This window comes from Astatotilapia calliptera, chromosome 1 (assembly GCF_964374335.1).
Source record: "Astatotilapia calliptera chromosome 1, fAstCal68.1, whole genome shotgun sequence".
Lineage (NCBI taxonomy): Eukaryota > Metazoa > Chordata > Actinopteri > Cichliformes > Cichlidae > Astatotilapia > Astatotilapia calliptera.
The window spans coordinates 22,942,844-22,963,814 of NC_137422.1; the positions used below are offsets into that span (position 1 = coordinate 22,942,844).

General features: G+C 41.7%; 1 protein-coding gene across 1 annotated transcript in view; it reads right to left on the minus strand.

Moving 5' to 3' along the window:
* The window catches only part of phlpp2 (PH domain and leucine rich repeat protein phosphatase 2), a 35,640-nt gene extending 16,168 nt beyond the window's left edge, over nt 1-19,472 (minus strand). The window contains exons 1-5 of the mRNA XM_026168571.2: nt 19,193-19,472; nt 15,396-15,529; nt 6,620-6,810; nt 5,439-5,564; nt 1,544-1,698 (exon numbers count right to left, since the gene is read on the minus strand). Coding sequence (XP_026024356.2) covers nt 1,544-1,698; nt 5,439-5,564; nt 6,620-6,810; nt 15,396-15,529; nt 19,193-19,467 — 881 coding nt within the window. The 5' untranslated portion in view covers nt 19,468-19,472. The remainder of the gene's footprint in view (nt 1-1,543; nt 1,699-5,438; nt 5,565-6,619; nt 6,811-15,395; nt 15,530-19,192) is intronic.
* Between the last annotated feature and the right edge of the window lie 1,499 nt (nt 19,473-20,971).

The following is a 20,971-nucleotide window of genomic DNA, read 5'->3' on the forward strand; positions in this document are numbered from 1 at the left end:
TTCTATCTTGATTACTAATTTTCACCTCCCATTTTGCACCCCAGATGCTGGGAGTGTTGTCATGAGTCACAACATTATTCACATGTAATATTCTTCTCCTTCTTCTTTCGGCTGCCGCCTTTAAGGCTTGCTACAGCAGATCGTCTAGCGCTATCTCACCTTATCCCTAGCGTCCTCTCCTATCACACCAACCCTCTGAATGTCCTTCTTCACTACATTCATGAACTTCCTCTGTGCTCTTCTGCTTTTCCTCCTGCCTGGCAGCTCCATCTTCAGTTTCCTTTGTCCAGTGTATCCACTATCCATCCTCTGCACATGTCCAAACAATCTCAGGATTGACTCTTTAACTCCATCTTGAAACTTTTCAACCTAAGCTTTCCCTCTGATTAATTCGTTTCCAATCTCTGCCATCTTCAACTCCACCTCCATCTGTGCAACAGCTTCTAAACTGTATATCACAGCAGGTGTCACTACGGCGTTGTACATCATCCTTTTCACTCTTGCTACTATCCTTCTGTCACTAATCACATCTGACGCTCGTCTCCACCCACTCCACCCTGCCTGCAGTTACTTCTTTTCCTCTCTTCTGTACTGTCCATAGCTTTGGATCTTTGACCCCATCTCTCTCACACATGTATTCTGTCTTGTGTCTATTGACTTTCATTCCTCTTCTCTTCAGAGCTTAACTCCACCTCTCCGGGCTCTCTTCCACCTGCTCTCTGTAGTTACGTCTGCGAACATCATAGTCCTCAGAGACTCCTGCCTGACCTCATCTGTCAGCCTGTCCACCACAATTGCTCACCAACTTTATTCTAAAGACAACATCAAGAAGAGCAGTGAAAGAGAAACCAGTCTTCTTAGTAAGCTGCAGAAAAGAATCTTTTTATAACAGCATGCATTCAGTACACTAACACCCATTCAACCAGGCATTCAACAGAAACTAAAGTGGGTTGAGTCACAATTTATAGCAATGTGCTAATGACCTCAGCTTGTTTAAACAGGCTCAGCTCCAAGGAGCAAGGACATACACCTAAATTCATGCCCTATGTAATGAAAGCCACACATACGGAGCCACAGATATGACATAAATGAGTGGGGATCATTAAATGTGTGATAACAAAGAGATGTGCAACATATGCTCACAGTAACACTGAAACAGCAGACTAACTGGAAAATAACTAGAGTGAAAAACATAGTAATCAATGAATTATTATTAAAATTTTAAAGAGACTATCTAATAAAGCACATAATTAGTGAACAAACAACAAAATATTTTGTGATATTATTAAATAACTAATTTCCATCCTAAAAAGTAACGAAGGGACGGCGACTGTCAAGTTTAAAAGGTTTTACTGATAAAAGCTTTCCAAAGCCCCGGCCATCAAAATAACAAGCACTGGGGATTCATTGCAGTGGCCAAGGCATAGTTCAGCGAGACAGATACTTAGCACCATACGGATATGATAGCGTGCTCTCCAGCCACAGGACGATGTAATACCATCTCTTTCTTGCAAAGATGTTTCATTTGATTTCATGTGGTTACCTGGGGAGGTTGAGCAGGCCTCCAGGTCCCTGCAGGCTCATGAAGTTGTGTCGCAAGTTGAGATGGGTAATGTCCTGACTGTAAAACAGATATTCAGGCACTGCTTCCAGACTGTAGCAGGACAAGTCCACTAGGCTTACCGTCTGAGACACCACCTAAACACGCATGCAGACACAAGCAGACTGAGTTAACACCGAGTTACAATTCATGTACCTAAAGCATCACTCTTACATGCAAACTTGGCTATGTCGAATATTTTTACATTAAAATAAGCATGACATGGTGCAACCACAGCTACAACTGTCAGGCAACATTTCTAAAAATGAGAGCTACGAGCTCACATCTGATGATTCATTTTAGAACAACATATTAGCTACGTGTTTGTCGTCTATTTAAAAGTCAAGGGTCAAGTAGTGAGTTGTGCTCAGCTTTATGATATATGACAAAAACTGAGTTCCACTGACTTCCGTATCGGCACTACCGAGCTGCCTCATCAAGAATTAACTCAGATAGTTTCCCACATTCCAGTACAAGAAGTTTCTAGGAAAGCAACAGTTAAAACAGTAACAGAATAACCAGTTAAAGTCTCATCTTATTAACCAAAAGCATGATGATTTGCAGTATGTTAGGTACAGCTTATGCATTGGATGTCAAAATGTCTTTATATCACGGGGCAAACACAGCCCACAGACCAGTGAAACTCCCCGTTCTGTCACTGTACAGATGTTTAACTGCAAATTTAATCCTAGGGTTATCTTAGTATTAAAAAAGTCACGTAATTACAACAGCATGTCGTTTTTCTACACAATAGGAAGACACTGCGCTAGTAAATGAAGAAAGTAATCTGTCAGCATGACTGTTTGGGCTTTAACTATAAGAAATAATTGTGAATAATTACAGAAAAGTTCTGGGAGCTCGATGCCGAGACTGTCCTGTAGGTTCTATAAAACTTAGCAAAAAATGTCAGTTTCTGTTTTTTTCTTTCTAACTTTGGACACACTGTAATAAAAACAAACAAATTTAAAAAAGAGAAAAAAACAACAACTTTTCTGTCATTTAAATCTTTTCCATTACTTATCTCTTACTTAGTTGGTGTAATATAAATGTCCATGGGGGAGGTCTGGGAGACATTTTCCAAAGCAATTCAGATACTGGTGCCAAGGCCTTACAATTGACACCTCTGGCTTATGCTGTCTATATAACAGCCCTGTCTTTAAGCTTACCATCATCATGGTTGTCTTTCTTTTCTTTTCTTTTTTTCAGGAAACTGATCGTCATGCGTGTGTGTGTGAGGTTTGAGTTTGTTCTTGATTCTTTACCCGTTCCTTTAAATTTATGAATTGTTTATATTCAAGTTTTGTAATAGTTAGCCCTGAAATTTGCATTCTCTAGTGCATCCGAGTTTGTTATTTCTATTTCTTCATTATGTGAGTGCCCCTTTCATGCCCTGTCTGTCCCAGTCATGTCTCTGTGTTTTGTTATCCTTTCTGTCTCCCCGGTCACATTCCCGTGTCTGTCTGATCTCACTGCGTTTTGTCTGCATTCCCTGTCTTGTCTAATTAATACTTGTCCTGTCCCCGTGTTTATCCCTTACTGTTAATGTCTGATTATGTGTCCTAGTCTGAGTCTTAGTGTGTGTTTCTTCCTGTTTTATTTTGATAGTCACCAGTCCTGCGTGAGAGACGGTTCAGGTTTGCCTTCCCTGTCTCGTTAGTTATGATTCAGTTCAGCTATGTTCCCATGTGCGTCCACTTCTCTGAATCACCCTCCTCTGTACACATTGTTTGCTTCTCCCTCATTGTAGGTGAAATCTTCTGCCTGTCAGTTCTCATTATGTCCTGTTATTGTTTAGTTTTGTATTTGCCTTTTTTGCAACGAAGCTCTGATTTTGAGTTTAGTTCCATTTGCTGACTCCTACATTCTACCTGCTTACATGACAGTGATTTTATAGAGTTGCTGACGCCTTGTGATCCTGTCCAGTTTGCAGTGCTGTTGTGAAACTTTCTCCACATAAATTTTAAGCACCAGGGAGGGTGTGATTGCATCTAGAGTTGGGATTTTACTGCTGTTTGTCACTGGATTTTTTTTTCCCCTCACAGACCTGGGAGACTATAGTTTACATGCTGGCCATCAGTCCAGGCTATGTAGCAGTGCTAAGTCAGTCTACTCTGACAATCATCTCCCCCATTAGCTCCAGAGCTGCACACTGTGCAGCTACGCAGAAAATGGGATGGCTGCTCAGTCAAGCATGGCATCACGTCACTGGCTGATAAAGACGAAACTGCTCTTCTCCCACAAAACAACTCACAGGACAGATGCCCTCTGTTCCTTCAAAAAAAAAAAAAAAATCAGTGATGCGACACTCTGAGATCGAATTGGAAGGTCGGGACAGATTTTGCTGTTTTGAATTATTTGCTTTGTAATTCAACACTGAAACGATGAAACACAGCAAAGATATGTCAGTTTAGGTATGATGGGTAGTTCAGTCCTTAATCAACGTGACACAAAGTTTCCTGCAAAGCTGAGAAACTGGAGCACTTGGGCCACTAGCACAGCCGATCACAGCTTGAGTTACAACATCACAGTTTAATATTTCATTGAGATTCTGTAAAATGTGTTAATGGCATCTATAAAAGTAAAAGCCATTTCTTGAGAAATATCTAGTCCAGTCAGGCTGGACTTGATTAAAATCTCCACAGACTTGGACATTACTTTTGAGTGACTAAAACTGCATTTTAGCTGCTATGTTATCAGTTTTGATATTTTATTTGATATATATACATACATACATAAAGCCTGGAGGGCTATTGCTTAAGACGATTTGTAAAAAATTAGAAGAAAGTCTGTCTCTTTGGAACCAAAATATAAAGAAATGTTCTTCAAATAGCTAAACGCTCAACAATCGAAGTGCCTAAGATGATGTGAGTTTCTTTTGCAGCAATTAACATCTGACAAACACTGAATTTTCATTGTTAATGTGATTGTTGTAAAATGCAAATGCTTTTTTTTTTTTACAGTCTGACTTCCAAGATATCCAGAAGTGCTAATTAAGAAAGCAAAAATGCACTCCCTGACCGTTAGCCTCGTACACAGGCTTCTGATTTAAGCGATGTAGCATAAACGTCGGCCCAAATCCACCAAAAACCTTCATCGGCCATCAACTGCAGTCTCCATAGAAACCTCTAGTCTAATACTCAGCTAAAATACAGTTCGCTAACAGGCTCGTCTAACCCAGTAATCCATACCACCGTGAAAGAAAGAGATCTTGGACTTAGCATGAATCTGCAGCTAATTGGATTTTCTTTATTTCTGTTGGCTTTCTCCTTCCATGGCTAATTGTATGTTGGCTCAGCCTCTGTGGAGGCTCTCACAGAGGCTGTTCAGCTCCAAGAAGGAGCCGCAGCACAACAGACATTAATTAGGATATTAGAGACAAAGCAATCTGCGCAGTGCAGAGACAATGATTTTCTTTTTGAAGAGCTCTTAGAAGTCTCTGAAAGGCCCATAGATTTATTGTATATCACACAAATACAAAAATACATTCATTTCACATCATCTGACTCACAGACATTCTGATTTAAGTTTTAAAAAAAAACACAGGAGATAATTAATCTGTATTTCAAGAGTGGGACCACCTCCACACACGCCCCTTCTGGTTCTATATATCTACATATGACCCCCCCCTTTCCCCATTTGTTCTCATTTTCCCACCCTCCCTCTCCTCTGCAAGGCCCGCCAGTCCCATCTGAGGTCTTCCCCAAACCGCAGCCTCAATTCATGTTCACGCCATCTGCCATTACCTACTAGAAATGCCGTCAAACCTAAAGTGAGGATGTGGTCCCAGCTAGTGAATGTTTAATGTACAGATAGTGAGACGCGCTCGCCTTTGACTTACCTTTGACGCCTGCCGGTGCCATCGCTGATAGTCTGCAAGTGTGTCAAAGTTGACAAAGTATGTCTGGGCCTGAGACCCGGCTGAGCTGAACATCAGACAGTGCTGCCTCCGCTTCACCTCCTCCACCTCGACACAAAGACAACACAGAGATGAGATCAGGAACACTGAACAGACATATTTAATTTGTGGTGATTTTGTGTTTGTTTCTTTTAGTGTGTTTTTGTCTGCTACATTCAGTGATTCTGATTTTGACATTTCCAAAAAAAACCTTAGATAACATGTTTAAATCTGGTCAACTTGGATAAAACATTAGCTGGAGGCCACAAAGACTGCAGCGATAGCGCAAAAGCATTTAACTCTGTATTTCTGTGACACTAGTGGACTCATTCAGCACAACTGGAAAAAGAAAATAAAAAGAAAACCTGGGATACACATTAGCCACAATGCAACTCCAAGAGCAACACTGATTCTGCTATGCTAGTAGAGAATTCATTCAAGATCTAAAACTTGCCAATGTGGAAGTCCTTTAAATCCTGCATTCCTTCTAATGGCCAACAGGGGGAGATACTAAGATTTCCAAATTATGCCTGGTTGTGTAGAGGCTTATAGGAAAATGACCCTTTTTCGCTCACTTGATGCCAACCTCAGGAAAAACTTTTTTTTTCTGGTGAGTTTAGGGTCTTAGCGTCCGTAACAAAGACATTATTAAAAGTTCAGAAGGAATACACAGTAGCAGGTGTGTGACTGAAAAGTGTGCAGTGCCCTTCGGTTTTTCGAGCCGAGCCACCACTCGCTCTACATTTGCAGTTTCAAACCACCAAGCTGCCAACCGATGATTTCCATCTTTTATATACAGTCTATGGTTTCACGTGGAGATACAGAGTGTGCCACTGAAGTTTTATCAGCTCAAACACAAACACACCGATTTTTTATGTATTTTGCGCTTTAGTGTGCAGCTTTGCTAATCTTTGAGTAAGAGGATCTTGCATTCTCTGTTGGCTGAGAACTTTTCATGACACGGTTCTGCAGGCATGTCATCTTTTTAACTTTATCCAGACGACCAACCCAGCTGTGTTGTTGAAGAGTGTTATGGCACAGCTTGGAGCATGTCCTCCGCCCTGGAGAAAGTGAAAGCTTACCACCCTTTCAGGCTGTCAAAGCTCTAAACCCTGAACTCTCACCTTTCCCCCCACCAGGGGCAGGATGTGCATCTTCCCGGTGAGGCTGTCTTTCACAGAGGCCACGATCAAACAGGTGCCACAGAGAATGACCTGCCGCTCGGCCCACTTGTGCAGCTGAGTCTTGCCCTTCCTGACGCTGAACACGCCTTTCAGCAAGGTCCGCTCCTGCTGGTCCGCATTCACTGGACGCTCTGGGAGAGAAAGCCCACGCACAGATGTTAGTGCAAATCTGCAGCAATCGATCTAATGCAAATAAACCCAAAGCCACTGCTGAGATAAGCAAATTGAGCTAATTAATTGCAAATTTTTTGCAGTTACGCATTAGACAAAGGTTCCAGAAAATGAAGTCACATAAGTACTCGAAGGTCATTATGATATCACCTGTCCGTTAGTCAGCTCCACAGTATAGCTATTCCAAGAAATGGTCTTACATCAGTGCTTAGGACACTGCCCTGTTATCTCATATGCTATTTGTACATCTGGGTAGCTCTTACTGAAAAATAATTCATTTGTTCTTCCACTAATCAGAAGAGAGTTTAAACTTTAAACTCCATTATTAAGCATCTATTAAATTAAAGCCATATTAGAGCTCTTCTGTTCAGCTCAGTTGGAAAGGTTTCTCTCTACTCCCTGCTGCCAACCCAACATATAAGAGGCATCAGTCATATTGATGAATGAGTCAGGGTTTTGTCACATTTAACTCCACTCTGCTCAGTTTAATTATGCCAAGTTGCACTACAGGTAGTCTTAGCTGGCCATTGCTGAAGGATACATCAGACAGCAGTGCTGCCGTCTCTGCCAAGTACACTCAGGTTAATAGCAGGTCAAACAAGCACAGAGGAGACACTGCCTCAGCCTCCTGTCCTCTGTTGTTAAATTTTCCTCGAACCAACTTATGCTGCCTCCCACTCGGAGGCTCTCGTTGGCAATCTGCTTTCGCTCTCTCTCGCTCTCGCTTCACGTCTAACTTGTTTTCATTCTCCACCTCCCCTTCCGCTTCACAAGGGCATCTAAACGAAATGAGAGCCCCCTCATGTTTTTCTTCGCCAAGGAAAACTGATAATGAACAAGCCAAGTGCTTCTGACAACAAATTGGCTCGCTGGCAGATCAATAGCAGCTCCTGATCCTTGGGTGTCCCTCACTCAGAGAGAAAATTAGAGACACAAAAACCTCACGGGGTCGATGACGGGTACAATGGAGGTATCTAAAAGGGGGAAAAACAGCTGGACTGTAGATAAGTGCTTTTTCTTGCCGCCTGTGGCAGGAAACTGTCGAGTCACGCTCTGCTTTAGTTACTCTGTGTTCCCAGAGCTTCAGATTAAAACTCGCAATTAAGAAAAACATCATCCCTCTGCAGTGCACAAATCAGCTCGATACAAACTGACACAGACCGACAGGATGCCCTCACAGCCTTCGCAGCACATCACCAGAAACAACCACGCTCTATATCCGGCTTTGTTAAGGCCCATTTGTGGTAATTTCATGGCAAACCTTTATAAGAGCACCGCATGCAGGATGGTAACACATACGCCCGTCTCTAGTAAAAGACAGAATTCCAAAACAGCCCTAAAACCAGGAAAATGTGGTTTCATCCCTGATAATATTGTCACCCCCTCACCATTTTCTTGTGTATCATCACATTTTTTTCCCAAATCAAATTTTTCTCAGTAACACTAATCATCTGAGAAAGAATTATAATTATCTGTGGATCTGTGTGAGAATCATCGTGCTTGCTCGCTGCAAGAGCACATTGGGCTTACAAAGGAAAATCAAAGTGCCTTGATTAAATTAGTTAACTGTGGGAGTTATCAATGAGAAAAGCGCCCAAATTATGAATACAAATGTGTGCATTCATGGTGCGAACGTGCAGGTGTCCAGGCATACAAAGTCACGGCACTGTCCAAACGCAATATAAAACATCTCCTAGCCATAAAGAGCCAACTTCTAAAATAAAAGAAACACACATGCTATCCCCAAAGGTCTGCGGGGCGATCAGTTGCTAAGGAAACAGGTTGTTCAAAATCAAAGTGTGAGTATGTAAGCCCTTATGATGTCTCCCTCCAAATCAATCCCATCCCTCTCACGACAAAAATGCTGACCGTTTCCCCGTGGCTCCAGAGGGGGTGGATGACACGGTCGTAACATGTTGCGCAACACTGTTTTCTCAAGGAGCAGGGCTGCAGACAGCTGCCTTCAAACTAATCATCAACCGGTGTCAAACGTCCTCCGGGTGGGAGGCTGCCAAACCTCAGGGACAAGTGACAGACCAGAGAGTGGAATGTGTGATTTCTCAGAAGTGTGGCTGAGACCTTCGCACAGCAAATTTAGTGATATCTCACTTCAGATCCAATATAGAAAAGTTGCCAATACGCACAACATTAACACTAACTCTAAATTCTTTAAGGAATACGTTTATATCACAGTATGCCAAGCCCGATGAGTAAAGAGTCAAATTAATTTTCCACTGAAAAATAAAAATGGATAGATAAACAAAGGAATGAGGTGACAAACAGAAAGGAACAAAAGGGGAAGTGAGAGACACGAATGTATAATATAGAAGGTGATTTGATTATTAAAAGAATATATATGGAAACAAGGGAGGAAGTCTAGAAAGATCCAGAGAGCTATTTGGGGAAAACTGAAGCCAGTATGCACTTACAAGCCACTTAATTAGGTACACCTTTTCAACTGCTCATTAAAAATCTCTAAACAGCAATGCAGTGGATTTACACCTGCAGACATGATCAACACGACCTGTGAAGTCCAAACTTAGCATCAGAATGGGGAAGAAAGGTAATTTAAGTAACTTTGAACATGGCATGGTTGTTGGTGCCAGACGCGCTGCTCTGAGTATTTCAGAAACTGCTAATCTACTTGGATTTTCCCACACAACCATCTGTTTTACAGAGAATGGTCTGAACAACAGAAAATATCCAGGAAGCAGCAGTTCTCAGTTCACACAGGCTCAACAAAACTGGACAGCAGACGATTGGAAACACACAGAGTGCAGATCCTTAAAAGAGAATAAAACTGGAATATCTACATACTTATGAGCTGGTATTATTATTGGTTCTAGGAAACTGATGAACATTTATACTGTTCTCTAATGTTTTGTAGGCCTAATGATTAAAGAACAAAGTAGCCTGTAGATGATTCATCACTGAAGAAAGGACAAGGGTCCAAACCAGGCAAAAGTGTCTGTTCTTTCCAAGGAGAAAAACTCTACCAGGAGTTTTAGTGTGTAGGTTCCTCATCTTGGTTCTTTCTATTGTTTTAAAATCAGTTTTTGTCCACATGTTGGATCATTTCAAGGCAACCGCCGAATACAATACTCCCTGTATCCCAGAGCTTTTTTGTCTTGCTCAAGATCGCATAGATTGCATTAGCATGCAGTAGGGGGTCAGTGGAGGCGGAAACACGGTCTGATTTGACTCAGAACAGCAAGCTCTTTTTGGCAGAAAATTCTAATTCAGCCCACCACACAGATACCTCCTCTAGGTGGTCTGTGTTTATCTCAATTTAAAATAACTGTTCGTTAAACTTTGAGCAAGAGTTTAACTCCTGACATCAAATAGAGCAACTGTGCAGAAAACCAGTGGAAGACACGCAGCTGAATGCCGCCTTTGAATACAGATGACTTTAAAACAGAAGATTAAACTGGTGTTTCTCCCTCAGTAAGCCGTCTCTCTTAAAAACTCGCCATGAGTCTAGGATGACGGACGTCTGCAGGTTTAAAATGGGAAAGAGAAAATCTTGGGAGGACCAGAACTTCATCTCAGAAACAGCATGTTTATGAGGAGCTGGCAAGAGCTTTGTCGCTCGGGGCAAGTCTGTGCAAACTTGGATCTGAACAGAATTAAATTTTTTCTTAAGCCTCAGTCCGACTGTTTCTCTTATTTTTGTCAGGGCAAACAATTTATTCCCTTCTTTCACACCGCAAAATGTCTCAAACCTTCACACACCAGTTCAGGATGTCCACAAACTTAATTTGGGTTTAAATTCCATCAGAAAGTCAGCATTAGTCAAACCAACAACTTATAAGGTGAGCTGACTCTGATTAATTTCCCTGTGAAGCAGATTTATTTCCCTCAGGTCTGATCCTGACAGCGGGCCTTACGTGAACTGTGGACAGCAGCTACAAGCCGCCTTTCTCAAAGACGTAAAAGATCACGCAGACAGAGGTGGAACACAGCCCGGGGCATGAACGCCAGAGCTTACAGCCAGCTTCATCTGCGCTGCAGCTGCACAGGCTGACACAAAGATCCGCTGGCCCTCAGGTCTCTGCGGTTGTTTTCACTAGAAGTGTTTTTTATTAAGTCAGTATTTAGAAAAGTTTACTCCCCTGTCCATGTTTGTTTTAATTTCATCCATGCAACACAGCTGAAGGGTGTGCGTGTATGTGTGTGTGTGTGTGTGTACAGTGGGTGTGGAGAAAGAAGGTCCCAGATGAGTTTCCTGAACATATAAGAGGAAAGTAAAGTTTAATAAATTACCTGCTGCATTGCACTTTGAACCTCTTTGGTGGCTTGAGAAAAAAGAAAATCAGGCTGTAAAGCCCTGTGGTTAGAAATGAAACTCACGTGGCAGTGCGTAGGTAGAAACGCACATGTATTCGCACCACTGTCTTATTATAGAAAGTCGGCATTCTCGTAACCATGATCCACCGTTTGTATGCCTGTGAGACAGTCTGAGATGAATACTTCTCACACTGTCCCACAGATTCTTTTGAATGATCTGAACAAGCCTGAAGACATAACTAATATCAAAAAAAGAGCAAGCTCATAGAAACAATTTTACAAGGGCAGTTCAGCGAAACTTAACAGAGCATCTTTTCTTTTATCAGTTTTCAGGAATCATTAAGAAGGTCATATGTGGATTATTCGAGGCTTCTGTGGAAAGATGTGCTGCTGAGGTCTTTACTGTGCCATTTTAATACCGTGAACATTATAAATAAAAGCCCACCTCCCCTGGTTTGTGATGATGATCCTGGGCTCATAAAACCAAAGCGATCTGCATGGTGAGACAATCTTTAATAAACGTGGTTTTGGGGGAGTTTCCATTACAAACGCTCTCAGATTCAGAGCCAGTAAGGTCCAGTAATGCAGACTGTGCAGAGCGTACAGCTGGCACGCTCAGTGTACCACATTAGGTGGTCTTGTAGCAGCTGTAGTCTTTACTGATGGATCACAGTTTCACTCATCTGCTTAGTCAGATCGTTACCACAACAACGGTTGTTAGGCAAACAGACACCTGGAGGAAGACACACAAGGCCATCGACGCTGTAACTTTTTTTTTTGTTGTTGTTTGGTTTGTTTGAGGTTTTTTTTACTTTTTGTCTTAACTTGAGTTTTGTGCATACTGCCTTAAAAATGTGAGTAAGTTGCTCTCGGCTTGATTTGATAAGTTAAAGTCCTCATGAGTTGAGACATTGCAAAGCTAGTTACAGTAAGGATGCAAGGAGAAATGAGAAATATAAATGCGGTCAACCATTCAAAGCAACAGACAGTGCACGTTGGGGGAGTCATGGCAGGGTGGTGTGGGTGGAGATAAGCATCAGGGGTGATTTTTGACAGAAGGATAGCAGCAAGGTTGAAAGAGATGTTTTACAAGGCCGTAGTGAGTGTTAAGATTTTTAATTTGGAGTGAGCAAAATGGACAAGATTAGAAATGAGTAGGTCAGAGGAACAGATCAGGTCGAGCAGCTTGGAGACAAAGTCAGAGAGGCAAAGTCTGAGATTGATTGGACATGTGCAAATAAGGGATAGTGGATATACTGGATGAAGGATGCTGAAAATGGAGCTGCCATGCAGAAGGAAAAAGAAGAAGAGCACATAGATTCATGGGTGTGGTTAGGAAGGACATGCAGACGGCTGGTGTCACAGAGGAGGATGCTTGGCATTGCGTGAGATGGAGGCAGGTGATCTGCTGTAGTGAGCCCTTAACGGAGCAGCCAAAAGAAGAAGAAAAAGAAAAAAAGAAGAAATTATTAAGTTAAGTTACATTAAGCCATTGAATTGAACCTGCACACTGTTCCAGACTTGATTTACTTTTCTCAGTTTAAACCTGCAGAGTCAGTACAGAGACGACCAGTGACGCTGCTCCCAGTGACAGTTACATAAACTGCTGTATAAGCCAAGTCTATGGGGATGGGGGCTGAATTCAATGCATTTCAATCCTAAACCCCGTAACAGACAGAACCGCTTTCACAATGGACAAAAATAATTTTTACTCTCGTCGCACTAGAGGATAAACAAGATAGCACCCTCTGTGCAAGTAGCTAAAAATCATAGCTGCATTAATCTTTTAAGCATTTGCTGGATGACAAGTAGTTGCAAACACCAGGTATTCAAAAGGGGTTGCCCAATGCTTGAGGGCGTAGCACACTCAACCTTTGCACAACCCCTTTCGATTGCAAGACAGCTGAGAGAGGCAACCAATCTCCAGACAGACATGGTCTGACTCAGACTGACTGCCTTGACTGGCAAAGGCTGGCAAATAATTGCTGTGTACTTCATAAATGCAGACCTACTCGCAACACATTGCAACAGTCTGAGCCAATCAATGAGTACAACTCAGACACGTCATCATTCCTGTCTGATTGCCTTGTCGCTTGTCTTTATTGCCATCTTGACACAGCAAAGTCACAGCAACTGTGACTGGTCTCGCCTTCGAAGTAACCGTTTGCTCCAACCAATGTTTTCCCTAGTGTGACTGTAACATAATGTGAACATATTAAAAGGTATACGGCAACTTTCCATCATGTCTTTCTTACAAAAAAAGGCAGAATCCCTGAAGAGTTTGAACTTTCTAGCAATGCATCATGGGAAGTATGCAAGTTTTGCCTTTTAGAACAAAACTCTAATGAATTGAGTGAAATTTCATGTGTTCACTCACTTAACTGCAGTGGAGTTTCCTGAAGTTAAAAGAATTTAAACTAAAAAAGAAAAACATTTTATTTACACTTTTCTAGATCACAAAGCGCTTCACAATAAAAATGCTACAGCACTAAAACAAAAAGTTACTTAAAAGTTTAACATTTTAAAAAGCTGACTTTTTAGCTAGTTGAAAAATTGGTGAAAAAAGTGGTTAATTTTAAATTACGTAAATTAGAAAAGATGAGTTGGTCTGATTAAATCTCTGCACCTGTGCTGTGAGTTAAAATAAAAAGACAGGGTTCTCTGTTACCAGCCAAAGAATTAAATGCAACGGTAAAGCTTGCTACTTAAGTTATTTTAATTCTTCATAAGAAACCTGTACGTGAACACAAGAGGTGACTTGCCCATTTTATAGATATCTGTCATTTGCTGACATCATTTGTGTCCCCACAACAAACTCAAAGCTTTATTACCAGCTGTCACTTTAGCAGTTTAGCAGGTATTTCACGGCCAAATCAAGTTGTCCTCTTGGCCTGTACTGGGCATTAAACGAGCCTGAAAACCAGTCATGTCTTGTCCCTGGTTCTCTTTTCCCATGAGTCGACAAAAGGAGGCAGGAAGTCTCCAAGGGGCCTGGCTAGACTCTACCCAGTGTGGCCTGATTGCTGATAGTAGCCAAGATCTTACCAGTTCTCATGTTGACAAGAAGAAAACAACAGTGGGCCACTGGACACATGAGGACTACCAATAAGACTCAGGCCAGAGTGATCTTAAGATCCGTCAGCTAAAAAAAACCCAACATCATTTAAAAAGAAGCTAGCAAAAGAAAAAAAATGTACAGCTTAAATATCCTGATCTGAGGGCTGATTATCAAACTGAAACTATATACAATAAAAGGTCTAGGACTCAAAATATCGATTTTTTTCCACGGGGCATCGAAACCGTTAAAAGCATCACAATAATTATTAATGGTGTTCTAAACATTTTTAGGATAAAAGAAAACTGGGCGTCACCGTTCTGTTTCACATGCATCACAAACTAATTATATCTGTTGCTAAGACTTCATGGTGAGTTTGATTTGTTTAACTTTCCTCATCTGTCACTCATCAACCACAGAACTTCCATACAGAGCAGATTACGTTTGTCTGTAGAGTGTATTTCAGTCACTACAGCAGTCCTGCACTTCACTCTGAGGAGAGCTATGTGCCTGATGTGGGAGGAAGTGCATGTGAACCCTTTAGACACTGTGGTTTACCCAGTCTTGCTCTTTCTCTGGATACGTGAGCAGTTCAAAGCCCAAGCTTAAGTTCCACTGACTCAGCGGGAACATCCGCTGGTTGAAACTCATTATAGCACACCAATCACCATTTATGCTAAAAGGAAAATCCCTAACTGCAACTACTGTATGAGTATTAATAGAGCAGCCTTCAAACGGGAAGACTGAGAGAGGTTTTAGGTGAGCAGCGCTTAGATGCGTTCACAAATTCGTCACTGGTTTCTCCAGAGTCGCATCCATTCTGGTGCCGCATTAATCACAAAGACACAGGGACACTTAGTCACTCCAGACCTCAGGTCAATGAAGCATACAACACCACAGGATGAATGATGGTCAGTAATCCATCATGAGGCCATGACTGACGTGTTTATCTTAGACTGTACTGAAGACTGGAGGCAGCTTCAGAAGCAACAAACTCAGAGAGCCCTAAAACAACCTCTCTCACTTAATCCAATCGTACACACTCGCCAGAGGATGTGGCGAAACCATTTTGGAGCGTTCTAAGAATGTTTCTGTGCCCTCAGGTCTGTGTGCAGAGGAAAACTCGAAGCACATGCCAGATTCCAGTCAGCAGCAGCAGAAAGTGAAACCAAGGGCTGATTGCCGCCGCTGATGAGTACTCACCACTGTAGAAACGGATCAAACAGCTGAGGTCTGAGTTGGCGGCTTCTTGCTGCACTCGTACAGGGTCTGCATAGCCCATTGACGCCAAGTAGTCATACACCATCTGGAGCGGACGCTCAGAGGGATCCAGCCTCCTGCGGGACCGAAGGCAAGAAGATGAAGAGGTGTGACAGCGACAGCAACAATTATAAAATACACCTCACAGAATCTCAGATGAAACAGATTATAAAAGTAAAAGCTTCCCGCCAACAAATGCCACGATCCGGGTTAAACGGGGCACCAGACCAAGCTAAAAAAGCACTCCTGCCAGAGTCAGCACCACAGTTAGGATTTTGTTTCTTGTTTTAACACAAACTAAAAAAGAAGATGCATTCTTGCAAAATCACGCAGTGTCATGGGTACACCATCTGCTGCAGCAATGCTTTAGGTCTGCACAAATATTTAAAAATGAATTTCCGAGAAGAGGCACCTTTAGTATCTTTCTTATCATTAAAACATAGCCATTAGGGGTTTTTATTTCGACATTACGGTAAGTTTGTTGAAATGAATGAAAATGATATTAGATATTTCACTCTTAAACCATGAGTTTGAATTCATCTGTAAATCTCTCAGCTCTCTGTTAGTCACTGAAGCCTAACAGGATGAATACTAATAGAAGCAACCTTTCACATAAATGCCCACTGTCGAGCTGAGTGAAGGAAGCCCCGAAAGCACAATAGCAGCTGCAAATCCAGCTTTCACTTTCAATCTAAAACAAAAGCTTAGAGTTAATTTATGATCACTTAGTCTCTCACTTCTGAAAACTGTTTTATTTTTTTAAGACGGGTCAATCTGCCAGCTCATAAAGAGCTAAACACAGATCTTTTTCAGTATCTGTCAACAGGAAGACTTACAGGGGGGAAGAAATGTGATTAAATACTAACATTTAGAATAAACGAGACAGAAAAGTGCTTGAATTTCAAAAGATTCTTAACAACAGCTAGAGCACAGTACCCATGCCTGAGGACATGACTTTACCTCACTCCGCCTGGAAGATTTGCAGAATCATCTTGGTTGATTTTAGACAGCTGTGACATCAACATCTAAAAGCAGGATTTAGGCAGCTTCCAGCAGGCAGAGTGATGATGAGTGGCAGTCCCTATTGACCATTCACACTTCACACTGATATGCCTCATTTATTCACAAATCTTCCCACTTTGGCCAGTGCAGCAAGAAGCTGAATCTCTGTCAAATGGTGCCCAGCGGGTTCATCTGTCCTCGTGGAAAGTTATGCAGCCAACTATCATGGTGGGTTCTTGATTTAGTGCAGACATACCCAGTATTTCATAGATATATGAGAAGTTAACTGGGCCTCCTAAAAACACAATGGTACGGATACACGTGCGTTTTTAAAAACTAAAAAAAGCCTTGTATTGCTTCATCTTTCGATATTTTACATTATAAGTTGGTATCTTTTTTCATGTACGTTTATGTGGCTGCCTAAAAATAAAACTAAAATAACTGATCAAGCCTTCAGTTTTAACTATAAACACCAGCAACAAAAAATTAGTCGTTAGCACAAAAAGGAATAAACCGAAATGTGCAAACATATTAATTAGTTGCTATTCTTGAACTGTGTTTTGTTTGAAATAAAAATCAGTCAAATGTGTCAACTTGAATGTTAGATAGAAAGAACTTAGGTAGAAGAAAGTGCTTGTATGAATGGGTGAGACATATTGAGTGCTCGAGTAGAAGAGTGCAAGATAAGAACCAGTCCATTTACACAATAGACCGGTTGCAAGACCACCACAGACCTTACAGAGAGTGACAGAAAACCTTCTGGCTGTGTGGCAACAGTGCTAACCACTCCACCAAAGGGCTGTTTAGCTATTGCAGGGCAGTATTACCAAAAATTTCCTTCTGCCTTCTTCTGCTGCTAGATTAGGACAGTTTTTACCATTTCCCTTGATCAGGAAGCCTTTCGATTAATCAAGATTTTAACTTCAAGATAATGGCCCTGTATCACTTATCCTCAGGACTGAGTTGAGCTACTAGATCCAGCTTATTTTACATTTCTGAGCGAGCTCACTGATAAAGGAGGTCTTTGGTATGCAGCTACTAACTTACTGGAAATAAGCCAGTTAAGATGTGTGGGATCATCTCTTTGGAAATGTTCTGGAAACTCCGGTTATACCCAGAACATGTTGAAGGGATTGCATATCCCATCTGTCCTGGAAACTCTCATGGATGGAAAAGCCTCTTGCTGGGAAAAAGAACACTAGACTGCTTCGCTCACCCTGTTTGCACTGTGACACTGACAGACATAAGTGGTCCAAAAGGGGATGAACAACAGGATGAAAGTCCTCCATCAACTCTACTGCCTCAGTAAATTTATCTGCAAAGGGAGTTTGTTGAACTGAAAATGCAAGCAGGAAAGAGCCCCGAACGTGCCTTCCTGTAAGCAGCACGTAACTACATGCTCTAAAAAGAAAATCAACAGGAAAAGCCGCATAGCTCACAGCTGCGTCGTATGCTTCACATAACCATTTATAGAACGAATGCATCTATTATCAAAGTAATGAAGCCTTTTTATGCACAGAAGGTTCATCCAAAAGGTCATAAAATAGGGATGAGAAAATATATTACTAAAGGACCGTTTGAGGACAAACATTACTGGAGTTCATATGCACATAATACATTTAATTGTCTTTACCGTATGTGCTGCCAGTTTGTACAATTTATGTTTTTTTAAATTATTTATGCAGTTCTCCTAACTCGCCATTATCCTGTTTTTCTTTTCTTTTCTTTTTGGAAGTTGAAGACTTTAATATTACATTTAAATCCACTCAGTCATACTCACTGGCAGACCAGACTGCTTTACTGCTGGAGTATAAACTGAACCAACAGGGCCCATCCACAGGCTTACCAAAAGCCTTTCATTTATTACCACTCTGCATCCGTCTCCAGTGCCTGCAGCTCTCAGTCAGCAAAGATATAAAGACATTGTTTCATATGCTACTATTGGCTAACAGCATGTGAGGTGATTACCGACCTCCAGTCATGTTTCCAGCATAATCTCTGCAGCACATCTGTGGCACCATCTCCCACCAGTTATTGCTTACTAACACAATCATTCACAACTCTTTGCTCTAAATGCATCTGTTGGCACTTTGCTGGTTCCCCACATTTTTTATAAGATTTTGCTCTTTCTTATTCATTTAAAAAAATTGAACAGACAGAAGCGCTCAGACAGAATGAGCCATAACTCATTCAGGCTTAAGCTGTACAGCTGAGCTCTCGTTTTAGGCTCCTTTATGTCTTCACGTAGGTTTTCCAAGGGAAGCAAACAAGGAACTGAATTCTTCCTGGTCACGGACTAGTGAACCAGCTTTTCATCCTTTCACAGATCATCAATTACTATTTCGGTCTACGCATGTCTTGTACAGTGGTGAGAGGCGTAGAGACATGTTCCCTGAGCGTATCCTTGGTGGGGAGCTGTGGGAGTGCGGGATGATAGGGCAACTGCAGCAAGTGCTCAGTGGTGTGTTTACCTTCTTTGCATTAACTGAGGATGAGATTGTATTATACATTTTTAGCAAGCTCCCATTTCACGTGCTTATATTTGCATAATTCTTCTTGTGCTTTGATTTGTCTCTTATTTTCTTAACATGATTAATTGGTATTTATTTAATGAAGCTGTTGGATGCCTGATGCATGTGTTGGCCCCATCTTGAGTAGCTGATGTGGACTGAACTCTCTTTACTCTGCAGTTGCTGAATGCAACTTTGTCACCATGATTCGACATGATGTAAATTTACCTCACTAGGTCTCCGTGCAGTTGAACGTAAAGTGCGTGTCCTTTCTTCTGAGCGCACAGCTCCTCCACTGTGGTACTGGTGGAGCAGAGCACCAACTGCAGGTCTGTCTGAGGGGTGGAGGAGGCCTGTGTGCCAGAGGCAGGTGGCTGAGGGTCTACTGTTCCCCCATACAGACACACACAGCCCCGCTGGGTGTCCCCTTTCAGCCAGTCCCGCTCTCGTGATCCAAACCTGGTTTTTCTCGTCATGCAGCTTCGACTCCCGTTCCGCTTCATGTTGCGCTGCTAACACAGAAAAACACAGAATATTAGTCTTTCTCACACACAGATTGTAATCAAAAACATAGCATGAAAGCCAAAGGGCATCTGAGGAAACAGAGAGTGGTTCAAGATGAACTACACACTCTCCCAGACGTGCTGGGGGTTTAATCCCGCCACAAATCAATTTGCACTGGTAGTTACCAATTGGATAATCTTCATAGAAATGTTCGCTCTTCCCTAAACTAAAGTCAACCATTAAAGTTTATTCGTTCGCATTGAGGGTGGACGGTGTGACTGCTGAAGAGAAACCACAGCACCATTATTTTCACTAATCGCCCGTGATGACATTAGCCGGATGTGGAGTAGCCTAATGTTACTCTTAAACAGACATCAATGAAGAATAATCCTCTCCTGAACGATAAAATATCAGTAACAGCAGTTCTTGGTGAGGCTGGAGTTTATCACGTGGGATGCATTTAGATCTAATCAGTACAAAGAAACATATCAAAGGTCTGGAGAGCATCCGTTCTGGTGACAAACAGGTATCATTGCTGTTGTTTTTAAATGATGTCATCTTCAGCCTGCACTGGCTTCCATGTTCGATAAGCCTGAGAGTAAAAAGTGTGATAACTGATCGTTTTTGGTTGGGTTTTTGAACAGCATTGGCCACAGTTTCTCAGTATTTGGTACTGTTACTCAATAACTGATTTAATGACTGATTTCCTGTTAAAATAACGGTAATTTTATCTTGATTAATCTGATGAATTACTTGGCAAATCCTCTCATTTAATGCCCAACAGAAGGCTTAATTTGTTTCTTTTCTTAGACTCTTTCTTTACGGTAACAAAGTCGCATCCTATATAAGCCTCTATTCTCAAGGTCAAGAATAAACATCCACACAATGGATCATACCTGGAGCAGCATTGCTCCAGAGGTTAGAGAGCTAAGGCTGTGATCAGGCGAACGGTTGATTTAAACGAAGAGGTCACAGAGAAAGTAAAGTGCAGATGTCTTCTTTGTCCGCAGCTGTGAAGGTGTGTCTGATGAAGCTGTGGAATCACCCCACTGGACTACAGATGTCCTGGGCACCTCCCCAGTATGGATGTGTGTCACTGTGGGAATGTGACTGAACAAGCTGTCCGGACTCAGAAGGAAGTACCTCTACTTTAATCTATATCTGAGACCTATAACTGTGAAAAGAATTCACTTACTCACCTTTCTGTATTGATGCTGACAGGCAGGTAGAAACTAATGCTCTGGGTGCAAACATCAAGGTGTTTAATACTTATTACCTATTTCATTGCAAATCCTCAAATACCTCTTTTAAATATAATAAACGTTTAATACTCACAGTCTAAATGAAATACCAGAGCTGAGGTTCTCTGTATGTACGCGCGTGTCTCTTGCTTTGGGGACTTGCGTGTCATTACTCATCATGTCTTCCCCTAAAAATTTCTAAGAAAACTGTTCAGCAGCGGGCCTGGGTATATGCGAGCTATGAGTGCCTGTAGTGTGTGGT